Raw genomic sequence first — 13384 nt, 5'->3', positions numbered from 1 at the left:
AGGGAAACTAAAAGGTGAACAAGATGCATTCACTGCAAGCCTAGATGGTCCTGCCAAAATGTCATTTTCATACTTTTCAGCCAGTCCAACTGAAATCTGATGAGCAGACCTGATCAATTCCCCAAGAGACGTAAGGCAGCTTCACATTCACCAGCAACTGGGAACCGCCAACACAGAGGATGACTCTTCGCAATTCTTTGACAGCTGGAAAAGCTCTGCCACAAGTAATGGTATTCTGCTGTTTGTACAGGTTTTGAAGTACCACTGACAAAAAAAAAATCACACATCCTCAGCAAAAGGAAGACACTCCTGGGACACAGCATGGCAGCTCCACCACAATATGACAGAGGGTGCAAACTTGAAGATGACATTTTTATCAGAAGATTATTTAATTGGAATTCATTCCTAATTGATTTTAAAATTCAGTTGCTTTCTAATTAAAATTGCCTCGGGCTGTTAAGAGAAATAAAGTTATCTGAGTAATATTTTGGCAAGGACATCGGGATGGGCATTCCCATGTTTGAAAAAAAAGTCACTGACATTTCACAAGAATTAACTGGGCCTCTTAGATTAGCATTAAATCTATGGTGGAGAGAATGACTGCCTGCTCTCTTCAAAACATGTGTCCAGGTCGATTCTCAGCACAAAAGTTTTCCCATAAATCAAAGCTACAGGTTCTGAACTAGAACAAAGTGACCTCCCCCACCCTCTTTCCTCCCCCTACCCCCACACAAACTTTTGGCACTTCACCCTTTGCCAACAAACGCAAGTTTCCTTCCCAGATGCATTTCTCAGAGCCTTGATGTGCCTTTCACAAATATGTTTTTGTATTGTTACAGAGGGATTTGAGCTGCAGTTGGAGCCCAGGTCACAATCCAGGCTTTCTGAAACTTCAGAGGTTTTAGGCTTATGTTTGTGAATAGAAGGGAGAGCAGCAAAGTTTGGATTTTACACTTTGTTACATCGCTGGGATGATTAATACGGGGAGGCTTCACACCCACCAGCCTCCAATTATCACATCCAGCAGTCCCACACGGCATTTTAAAATTAAATAAAAATAATAATCATAAAAAAAACCCCAACCACTGGATGGAGATTATCTCTCCCAGAATCCTTGAAGCCTTAAGCTAAAGTACCAAGTGCCCGATAGGAAAGAGGGAAAATATCACTATAGCATTACAGGAGGCTGCAGCTCAGCTATTCAGAGCTGCGAAGGGGACGGTGCATCCAGGAGAGTGTGGCAATGGCAGAGGAGGAGACAAGAGAAGGGCACTATGTGGGGGACTCATGGGGGAAGCCACATAAGCAAGGTAGGAGCCCTCTCCTTTCTCAACAGCACTGCCAGCGAATGGCGGCTCAGACAACACACCTCATCCTAAGTAATCCCTTTGCAGAGACAGGCAAGCACTTATGTCCCCATTTTGTTCAGGAGCATTGGCACTTCTGAAATAACAAAGCCAAAAAAATAACCAAACAACCAAAAAGTCACCGTGGGCAAACAGATGCTGTGCAGGGGCAGCTCGATCCCTGCTTGTACGATGCCCAGAGCAGCAACCAACCCCGGGAAAATCAGCTGCAATGGTATTGCTGGGGCGCAGATAGGTGAAGTTATTTCTTCAGCATGACTCGGGCAGCCCCACAGATCCTGTTCTCAGCCAGGATTAGACCACACAACCCCTCCGGAAAGTCTGGCACACAGAGCAAATATTTCCTAGCTTACAGTAACACACGATCTTACACAGTTCTCTGTCTCTGAAGTGAGGGGGATGAACAAACACCGAATTGTTTGAATAATATTGGTGAATCCAGATTTCAGTTAGAGGGAATTCATGTTAGACCAATTAAATAGTATGTCAATTCCCTCTAATTATATGTTCCTGCAGCCTACCCACTAATTATACTTAATGGGTCTAAATCAAATCAGCATGTTACCTGAGAAATAATTGGATTTATGTGCAATTGTTTAATGATCCTGAAAGGCACCCCGGAGACTGAAGTCCTCTGTGTGTTCAGGGCTTGATCCTAGGCTTCAGTGTGCTTTGGGTGTGGATCTCGGGCTACATTGGCCCTGATAAATTAAATGTGCCAGTTCTCTGGCACTGAGGCCAACTGGCATGGGACAGCCCACAGCCATTCTCATCAACTTTTTTAGCCTCTAAAACAGGGTGGCTGTATCCAAACTTCCCACTGGAAACCATCCCCTGACAGTGCTAAATGCCAGGCTGCATCTATACTAGCAGAGAACAACTCCAGGTTTCACTGCTACGGCAACATGTCCCAACCTTGACCTGCAGGGACCCTCTGCGGGCTCTCTATTGAGGCTCTCGATAGCAGCATGATTTGCAGAGGCACCTCCAAGTTGAGAAGCACAAGTCAGAGCTGTGCTCTGCTGAGACCTGTACTGTGCTTTTGAACGTCTTCCCAAAGGTTGGTGCATATTGGAAACTAAGGCCCACATGCTATGGGAAAAGAAAATAAAAGCTAAGCCTCTATACACTTTGATGAACCTTGGCCCTCAAATCACATAGCAGCAATAAATAAGTCTCACTCCCCCCAAACTGAGACAGAATAGAGCATTTTATTGATTATTTCCGATCTCCTTAAACATTCTGTACCTTAAAATTAAAAGTATACACACACATAGTGTATTTATTTATTTACAGGCACAGATAATACTCAGGACTGCCAAACATCTGACATTTAAAAGCAGTCCCATGCACATATCTGAGTCCTGTACACACATGATGAGTGTCCACTGGACCCCAGATCCATCCATTGGATGAGAGGGGACCATGATTAGCACAAGACTTTCCCAAAGCACACAAGCCATTGAATTTCTCACTACTTCTAGTTAAGCAAGCACTTCTCTGAAATATTTCTTTGAATTTCTAGAGGAGGTGAACCACAACACTTCAGCACCAAACCTCTGCACAAGTCTTCCCAGCTTCCAGGGAAAGCAGTCTCAGAGCAGTTAGTACAGCAGAGATTGCCCCGATTGACCTGCTTCCTGGAACCCCACCATTTGGAAAATCTGGGGCTTTCAGTTTCAGCATGATTTACTGTCCTCCATCTCCTTGAAATTCTGCCCATGAGAAACCAAAATAGCACCTTGCCTTGTGAGTGAACCCCATACAGCCAGCGAGCATCGAAACCACTAGATTTCAAACGCAATGTAATGTCAGAGAGGCATAACTGCAGTGACAGTGGCTGGAGGGGATGACTGCACCATCTAGTTATTCTTCAGCAAAGACACAAGTAAATGCCACTAACTTCAGTTTTGCTTTCTTTCAAGGAAGTCTTTCTTTTTAGATAACTACCTCTATTCAGGGGCCTTTTGAGGCTCCAGCATGACTCAGAGTGGGAGGGCTTGGGCATCCTGATTTTATGTTAAAGATGTCCTGTCCAAACTTTGCAGGCCACTTCCTAAAGCACTTCTCATACCTGTATACAGGAAAACTCACACTCATTCTACTGCGGTAGGCACTTAACCAAGGCACCTACTTCAGTAGCATGGTCACATCAGGGTCCTCAATAGGCAAAGGAAAGAAATAAATGTCTCTAGAGGACAATTCAGACCTTAAATGGCTTCTTATTAAAGTACTTCTGTCATGTCTACTGTTAAGAAAGTCAAATTCAAGAACAGAAACATAGCCTAGAAAATTGCATTTGTCTTTTGAAAAAGTTATGGATCAAACCATGCGCCAGGCAGTGAGCTCTGGACAAGGACTCTCTGGTGCTCTTTGGTTACAGTTACATGTGCTCAGACTTTCTGGAGCAGATCAACACTTCATAGGACCACAGCTTTTGGGGTCAACTCTTAAACATGAAGGCCTTGCACTGGATTCATTTACAGCTCATAAACAATACTCAAATACTCAATAACCCAAAAAGCCCACCAAAATTTCTGATGGTCGTGTATTTTTCATTCTGTGGATCCATTTCTTCAATCCCCTCATTAACCTTCTCCCTACAGCAGGGTGAAAAGCCTTACTGAATCGTTACCGAACTCACACAAGCACTAGATTCTGTTTCTGAGACTCAAAATTAACGTCTTGAATCACCAAGGAAAGGTTGACCATGTCCTGTGTCTCTGTGCAAGGCTAATACTCACATATTTCAAACCTTATTATTAATCCAGCAGGTTCTGATTAAAAGTTTGCCCAGTGACTAAGAAACAATAAGTTGTGTCAGGTTACCTTGCTTCACCCTGCAAAATTGGAGCTGCCTGAAAAATGTCTTGGAGAAATGTTTTCAAGCAACTTCCCCTGCTCTTTTTCAGGAAAATCACTCACCCAGCACACATGCAAACTCCTTCTTTGCTAGCATATCTGTAATTAGCAAAGAATGCCAAGCTATAAATATTTATGCACAGATGGGATCCTGAAGTACCTTCAGAAGTTCAGCACAGGCCTCAGTAGTCAGATTTCTCAAGTGAGCTTTGATACAAAACCTGCAGGTTCAGGAGGACTTGTCAGAACACCCTGCTAATCACCCCTCTCTCAGGGATGCATTTCTCACCCAACAAGGGATGTTACAATCACTCGTGAAAACCTCACAAAAAATGCAGGTGCTTCATTACCTACTTTTCATTTGAATTCCTCACAGATCTTGCCAGATCCCTTCACTTCATTTGCACAGGTCTCTGCGTGCTGGGGCAAAAAGTCATCTTCTATACAGCTGACAGTCTGAATGTTTCTGCTTTTGTTTCAAACCTTTTCTGAAATCAGGTATGGTTTTCTTCCCTGTGCAAAATTTTTTTTATTTCTTCCCCAAAAATTTTGCTGATGTGATGCTGGAACCATGTTAGTTATGTCATTTGAAAAGCTTGGGATTAGGCTGGTCTGAAATGCCATGTCCAGACTATTAATTCTAATAGGGTCAGGGCCTGTTCTCTGGCTGAAATCAGTTGGCACAGTTTGGCCACCATCAAACCCTATCCACCTCCAAACTAATGTGTCTGCTTCCAAAGTGCTGATGGAGAATGGTGCCCAGGCTGCGCTAACTCCCCTGGTGGGGCCAGGAATTGGCCAAGAAGGTGCTGGTTGTCCTAGGTCAAAGCTGCACCAGGCTCACTCCTCCGCAGCATGCATGATTGCACTTCCCAGGATCCAGGCACCGGCCCCATTTAATTTAAACACAGCTAATGAGATCACACAAAACACAGGTTAACATTTCCCAGCCTGATCTGTGAGCAATTAAAAGCTGGCTTATGGCATGGCATGGGCAGGTGAGCTTCCCATTGCAGCACCGTCTTCAGTGCCTGCCTTAGGCACCCAGGTCTGAAGTCTTTGCCCATGCAAAGAGCTCCCGCTCCCTCTGGAGGGGCAGGCGGAGAGGGGACAAGTCCCACTAGCTCAGCGGGACAGGAGGGCGGCTGCAGATGGGAGCAGGAGCAGCCCACCCACTGCCAACAGCGTGAGCTCAGCCTTGGCAAAGGCTTTCGCTGGCACATGCAAAAACAATCTGCAACTGGGGCTGCCAGCAAGGAGGAAGGAGCTGGAGCAGCAGCATCCCAGCAAGGAAGCAAGTGAGGGGGAGAGGGGAAACGCTCCACACCCAGGGGGTTATGTTACACCGAAAATAAAGGTGGAAGGGAACAAAAAGTCCTAGGAGGCCTCTCTGGTGAGTATTAAGTATGAAAACACTTTGGTCTCGCCAGAGCAAACAGATTCGATAGCAAGATACTTACTTGGCCTGCACTTGTACCACACAATGAGGTATTTGCTGGTTCCAGGGCACGGATCTGCGCCAAACAGCCGACTATTGACGAGAAACTGGCAGCTCCGCCTGTCCTGGCATTCGTCCAGCATCTTCTGCAGCCGGGGATGCACACGAGAAACAGAGAAACAAAAGCACTTCAGTATCTCCACCAAAAGGATCGCCAAATGGAGACAAGCTGGAGAACAGCAAGGCCATCCTTGCCTCCTCAACCGACCCTGGCACGAGGCAGGCCATGGTGCTTAATGCAGTGGGTACCTCGAATACTGTGTTCAGTTTTGGGCCCCTCACTACAAGAAGGACGTTGAGGTGCTGGAGCGTGTCCAGAGAAGGGCAACGAGGCTGGTGAGGGGTCTGGAGAACAAGTCTTCTGAGGAGCGGCTGAGGGAACTGGGGTTGTTTAGCCTGGAGAAAAGGAGGCTGAGGGGAGACCTCATCGCTCTCTACAACTACCTGAAAGGAGGTTGTAGCGAGGTGGGTGTTGGTCTCTTCTCCCAAGTAACTGGCGAAAGGACGAGAGGAAACGGCCTCAAGTTGCGCCAGGGGAGGTTTAGATTGGACGTGAGGAAAAATTTCTTTACTGCAAGAGTGGTTAAACATTGGAACAGGCTGGCCAGGGAAGTGGTTGAGTCACCATCCCTGGAGGTATTTAAAAGACGTGTAGATGAGGTGCTTAGGGACATGGTTTAGTGGGCATGGTGGTGTTGGGTTGACGGTTGGACTCGATGATCTTCGAGGTCTTTTCCAACCTTAATGATTCTATGATTCTATGTGGACTAGGAGAGGGCTAAGCCTTGCACTGTTTTAAGGAGCATGATTTCTTTCCCTTTCATGCATGCAAAAGGAGGGATTTGCACTGGGACAGTCACAGAGATTTTGAAACATTTGCATGCAATTTAATCGTAGTATAAGGCAGTACTGTCCCAGGAAAAGCAGCTTTGAGGACATGGATCAGCCTTGACAGTTAAAAGCAGGGACCCAAACTCTGCCACCACCATTCTGCTTTAGATTTCTCTGGAGATGCACAATTTCAACCACAGCTTTCAAGAGAGCTCTTGTCTCGGTTATATAAAAGCTTTGGCAATTGCTGGTATTCCAATAATTAGTAGTTGTGGTGGGAACACCGTTATACAGCCAACTTAGTCAGTTTTTAATAGGGCTCACTCCTCTTCCCCCATGACTATCGGGTTCCTTTTAGCTAAACTCAGCAAGGGCCTGTGAGTTGAAGGGTCCTCCCACCGCTGGCATTTTGGGTCCTATCCCGTTTTCTTCACTGCTTTTCCTCTAGCGCTCACTCCCCACTTCCCCATTCATAACACTCACAAAAACTCCATCTCAGAATCCACAGGGGCAAGACATTCTGTCTCCTGCTAGAAAATAGTTCATTAAGGAAGATTAATGATTTCTTTTAACCCTATGATCCTCTAAAGCAATAGTGGGGGGAGAGAATATTATTAAGTGGGGCAGTAATTAAGTTTTAAATTCAGCTGGATGGCTTAGGTGGTATTTATGTACTCCTGTAGAGTCCCTAAAGCGCTAAAATTACCATAATGTTTGCCTGACACACATGAACCTGTCAGAGCATTTTGAGACCACAGAGCGAGGTAATCCACCAGCCTCGTTAAGTCCCTGTGATACAGAGCTGTAAATTCCAGTCCCAAAACAATTAATTTTCACTTGCAAGGAGGCTCTGGAAAATCCTTTCTCAGAAATTCCCCTAGACTCCCCCGGTCTCTTTTGTCTTCTCCCTGTTCCCTTTTCTTACACCCACCTCGATATTTGGGCTTTCCCACAATCTTATCCCTGTGCCCTTAACGTAAAGGCTGTTCCTTCCCTACCACGTGCCACCCAAACCAATTTTCTCTCTGCCTCAGTGACTACTCTCTATTTTTTAGTTCTCCCTGAACATAACATATATAATCTTTAGCATTATAACTCTGAATGTCACCCTCCGAACAACAGGAACAACAGCTGCTCCAGTTTCAAGTGCAATTTGAAACTGCCTCATTTGCGGTTGCTCGTAACTTCCTAAAGCTTTCACCTTTTGGGCTGACACATGCAAGAATTCATGCCTGCCTCAAGTCTGACCTTTATTTTAAAGTTCAAACCAAGACAATTCAGGCCTTTTCTAGTGAGCAGAGAACATATGCTGTTGTTTTCCACTTACAAAGGTAATAAAATGCAGGCATCTCATTTCAAAATACAGGGCTTAGGATGGAAAGGCTGAAAGGTGAACACTGAAGGAGGTGCCTGGGAGCGTTAGCCCCAACTTGACCGTCATGTTAAAATGCATAGAAACAGCATATTCTTTCCTCTAGGCTCATAAGGGTTGACTGCTCACTCAGCATGTGAAATTTAATTTAATGCAAAATCCAATGAGTTGCAAAGGAATTTAAGTGAGGCCACTACGCAGATACCTCTTTTGATCTCAAAAGGCGAAGAACAACTGGAACAATTCTTGAGTGCTTCACATACGGAGAGAAATCCTCTCCAAATCACTGTGGACCTGAAAGGATTTGCTGGTACTGGACAGCCACACTGGACGGCCGTGTTTACACCCAAGCAGTGCCAAGAATATGGAGCAAAGGGAAAGAAGCAGCACCCCGAATGTTTTCTTTCCCACGAGGGAAGCTTTCTCCCCTCAAAGGCAGCAGACTTGGGTTTTTGGTCAATAAACCTGTTCATAGCAGACGGGTGGGATTTTCAAAAGCCTTCAGCACTGCGTAATAGGTGCTATTAAAACCAGTGGGAAAACCACCCTGGGTTTCAGCAGAGACTGCATTAGGCCAACAAGAAGCCTCTTTGAAAACCTCAGCTTCGATGCCTAAGCAGCACTTGTTCATCTGTCCTTAGGCTCAGCGCCAGGAGCGAAGGCAATTACTCACCAACCTCAGAGAACGATGAACACGGGCAGCCTTCACATATTGCCACTTTGTCTTGCTCTGCTCTAACTTTTGGCAGCTCTTGCTTACTCCATATATTCCACACAAGTGAAACCTCCTGAGTTTACTTCCTGCAGTATGCAAGGTAACACAGAGCCCTAGGGAGAAATTTGTACCTAAATTAAGGAGCAAAAGTCATCTATGCCATTGTGAGACCATAGAAAAAGGGAAGTGTTCTTCAGGCTGAATATGCCTTTTACTAATTGGTTTTAGTGCTTAGCTACAGTTTCAACTTAATTTGATAACAGCCATGACTCTGAGAAGTTATTTCATGGGGGAAGAAAAATCAATATTTCCTTTTCATTCACATAAGTCTAACGTGCCTCCCCCTGAAGGGCAATGATTTTCCTGAAAATATAAAAAGTAATTAAGATTTCTGATTTCTTGCAGACTGTTTGAGTAAAGTCTTAGGCGTAATGAAATATATCCATAAAGAGTAAAATAAAAAAATATGTTCAATGCTCAGTGAAATACATCAAGAAAAATGCAAAGAAAATTAGCAATGGTTGACTGTGCCATGTTCTTCATTAAAAATAAAGAACAAAGATGTTACACCAGCCCTAACGTTAACTTATATACTTGTACATACAATTTTTACCTATCCTTGCATACACAGAAATCTTCTCCCCCAGACTGCTTTCATCAGTATGTGCTATATACCAGCATCTTAAACACTGTGCAACGCAGCGACTCTACAGAACATGCGTGACAAGATGATCCACTACAGGTACACTTCCCCTGCAGGTCCAGTGCATCTGGTGTTTACAGGGGCCCTTACAAACCAAGACCTTGGCTTTCTGGTCTTACTCTCAAAAATCATACTTCTAGGCAGTATCAGGGCTCTGGCAGATGTCAGATGTCTGACAGATGATCAGCTAGATTGACACCCAGAAGGCTGTGAGTTTACTTGGTAGTGAGGGAATGTCCTGAGCTCACGTGGCTTTTGCTTAATGGCTGAAAAATTTAGGCAATTTGTTCTACGTTTGCCTTGTTTTTCTGGTTGTCACTGTCAGCTGTAAAGGCGGGAAAACACAACCACAAAACCAAACAAAAAGAGACCCACAAACAATCTGAACCTGCACAGAAATAGTAGTTGACACGCAGAATCATCCCTCACCGGGATATATAATCAGCTGTTTATGTCATTGTCATCCGGTAGACCCCTGACTAATGCAAAATAAAGTCGCATTGGACAGGTTATATTATAAAAATCACTCCAACTGAAGAAGGTGGAGGAGGAATTCCTGTCTGGCATGAAAGGGGAGGGAAGACACATTAATTGCATTGTGCCATTTTATAATTGCATTCCAGTGGTAAATCAAGCCTGAGGGCTGACAGCCAGTGCTCAGGAGGGAAGTTGTGGCTGTTTAAACCCATTCCATTCCCTGGTTCATGATTGAGCTAAGAAGCTGCAAGATTTAGAGGAGATAAGAGAGCAAGAAATGTGAATTCAAGTAAAACAAACACTAATCTAATCCCTGTGATTTATGCCCTGGATTAATCTCACTGCGGTGACCCGGGTCTTAGAGCAAGGGCAGCCTCAAGCTCAAAACCATGTCTTTCTAGTGGGCATTGCAGATGAAATACATTTCTTGTGCTTATTTTGTTGTGCTCATTAACTAAGTAATTGCTTGTGCTCATTAGATAACAACCTTTTAAATCTGGAACTGGATGCGAGCTCTGCAAGAAGGCTGTCCTCAGCCATTCCCAAGGGTGCACTCATTTTTATTCTGTCTCTTCAAATCACTCTTCAAGAAGCACTTCCCCTGCACGCTTAAAATAAACCACAACTGAGCTTAACACCCAAGGCAAATAAACTTATCTCAGTTCTTAGTCCCTTGTACTAGTTCATAGACTCAACACACTTAGGGTGAAACTTTGGACCCATAGAAGCCAATGGTGAAACTTAATGGGAACTAGGATTTTGCCACAGGGCTGCTCTCTGTACAGCCTCCATCATCAAAGGAACATAAGCATGGCTGCAGGGCATGTCAGTCAGGCATGAAATTACACAGAGGAACCCCACTAAATAATTGCCCAAATTGTATGTGGCTGAGGAGGATAACTCAGAGAGCAAACTGCATGAATGGATCAGAGCTGTGTGCAGTCAAATGAAGATGGGCAGAGATTTGTACTAAGAATTTTACACAAGAAGATACCAGTAATTTTAAAAAATACGATTAAGCATTTTTAGGTCAAATTCAGTCCAGGTATAGCCATTATGGTGGAGTTACACCAATACTTATATTGGTGCACCTCCATGAGTTTTGCAACGGGAAGAAGTAAATACAACAAACAAGACAGCATGAATTCTCCCTACAAAGCCACACAGCACAATGCATTCATAATGGCTTCATGTCACGTTTCATTTGAATTTTGATACTCTTTTATGTACCCCTGAATGTTGGTATTACTTTAAAACACACTGCAAACTTAGTACTTTTAAGTTGCAAACTTATTTACCGGCCCTTTTTCCAATTATCTGAAGATTGCATGTTCATCTCTATTCATTCGCACAAATTACTGAAGTCCATGGAGTAAGAGGATTTTCCAAGGATCAGCAACAGGGAAGGAAAGAGTACGTGAGGAAGTGAAATCCTTGTTGGTGAGATACAGGTTACCTGCCTATGGCTTCATCAAGCAACCTTCCCAGTCTGCTCCACTAGAAAGTAATTCAGCTTTGCCCAAATTACCACATTCAATCTGTGCATCACATAGAGAAGAGATCAGAGGCCCTGAATCCTGACCACTGATCTGTGGCAGGTTTTAGTACCCTACTAGCTATCTCTAATCACTCTCCCATGGACCTTGCAGTGCTCACAGCAGAGTCAGCAGGAGGGAACTATGCCCACACGTTTGGTGACTCACGTTAACACACCAGACTGTGAAATAAAGAGGTGAAAACTGAGCACACATTCCCTTTCACCGTCTCCGCTACAGGAGTAGTAACTGCCAACAGGGCAGTAGGGCAGGCAGCAGTGCGGCTGGGATGTTAAAACACAACAGCAAGATTCACCAGAGCTCCTCTGGCAGAGCCTTGAAAGAGCCCAGAGACAGTGATTCACAAAGAGCAGGATCATGCAAATAGAAGGACCTGATAAAAGCTGCATTACAAATATCACCTAATTAACCATTACCTACATTTCCTAACAATGGGAAACTTAATCTGAATGCGGGGGTCAGCTTCAAAGGGAGAGGAGGTCTAAGCTGAAGAAATACAAAAGGATGCATAACCAAAAGTCATGGGATTAAAGAAAGGGAAAGCTGAAAACACAAAGTGGAAAAAAATCATTGAGAGCAAACTATTACACTGTCAAGCAGGGTCTTAGTGGCAATGATGGAAGCCCCATGACTTGGAAAGTTTAAATTTAGAGTAAACAAAGCATTAGGAGGCTTACACCCTGCGGAGCAGTCCTGCCTCATCAGGGAAACAGGCTGCACCAGCCACCTTTGCCTCCAGTGTCCCTTCTCCTGCAGTACGTAATCACACTGCTCTGATGAGCTATTTCAGTCAAGCCAAAGATTTCAAAGATACGGCAATTTAGAGATTATCTATGACCTCTGCATCAAGCAGTTCTTCTACGTGCAAATAATTAGCTGGGGGACCTGCTTGCCAGATAGTTATATTTCAGCCTGGGCAAGATTAATGAATGAAGCTACACTGGTTCTGTGATTTTTAAGAGCAACTTCGGCATTGCAGTAACCTCTTCTGGACCCTGAACTCACTGCTCACCATCCTCTGCAAAGTAATTAATATAGTCTGACGAAGAGTTGCCCGAACTGCTCTTTAATTCACTGACATTTCTGAGACTGAAACTTTCCTTGTTCAAACTATCTGTAAGCTGTGGAGATCTTCTAATGTGCAATATGACAAACAGTGGGTTCTCCTCCCAGTGGTACTGATGACCATTATTCTTCCTTTCTATCATTTTCCTCCCTCTTTCCCCCTGACCATCATCATCTTATAGACGTTCAGAGTCATAAGAAAGGACCATTTCTCTAAGTTTATTTCTCTAAGTGCCAATACAGTGGGACCCTAATTCCTGTTGAGGCCATGTAGAGCTGTTACATCAGTGGGACCGTACAATATCCTGTGACCGGGAATGGCAGTAGCCACTGTCCTTGGCCTACCAAGAAAGCTAGAGCAGCTGAATAATTTTCTCCTACTTTGTGTTTTACTCTCCCACACTGTTAATCCAGAATACTTGGGGAAAAAAAAACCCTCTTCAGAAACTATAAGACACACCCACCTTCCAGCCCCATCATTTTGTGATCAACAACTGGCCTTTACTTTGAGAGTCATGCAGCTACTGGAAAGTTTATCTCATCTTTCTGCCACCAAAGAGGTCAGCTCCCCTTTGCTTTCTATCACAGAAACCTTCCTGGTAGGTTCAAATAAAAAAGAGGGAATCCTGTGGTTAGCATGCAAGGAATCTGCTGCCCTTTGTATGGCTGCCTCATGCTGCTGGAGCGACAGCGACAGCGAGTCGGTGGCAGCAAAGGTGTCCTGTATCTCACTTAAAGGACAAAAGGAAATACCACATCAGCAGCACTAGTGATTCTTGTCACCAACGACTGGTTGTCCGGGAGAGTGTTGAAAGAGACCCAGACCACAGGCCATGCCTACACTCCCTCCCCAAACTGGCTAATCTTTCTAACAAGACGCATGACTCCACAGCACCATCTAAGCATAGCTCGTCTTCGGGAAACAAGTCACACGGTAA

At 44.4% G+C, this 13384-nt stretch overlaps 1 protein-coding gene across 1 annotated transcript in view; it reads right to left on the bottom strand.

Annotated features, from left to right (window-relative positions):
- EVA1A (eva-1 homolog A (C. elegans)) overlaps nt 1-13384 on the bottom strand; it is a 214306-nt gene that overhangs the window by 134650 nt on the left and 66272 nt on the right. The window contains exon 3 of the mRNA XM_009319661.1: nt 5690-5813. Coding sequence (XP_009317936.1) covers nt 5690-5813 — 124 coding nt within the window. The remainder of the gene's footprint in view (nt 1-5689; nt 5814-13384) is intronic.

Source organism: Pygoscelis adeliae, unplaced genomic scaffold, assembly GCF_000699105.1.
Source record: "Pygoscelis adeliae isolate BGI_AS28 unplaced genomic scaffold, ASM69910v1 Scaffold121, whole genome shotgun sequence".
NCBI classification, from domain to species: Eukaryota; Metazoa; Chordata; class Aves; order Sphenisciformes; family Spheniscidae; genus Pygoscelis; species Pygoscelis adeliae.
Note: the sequence above shows the minus strand (reverse complement) of the source record. Positions and strands in the feature narration are given on the sequence as shown.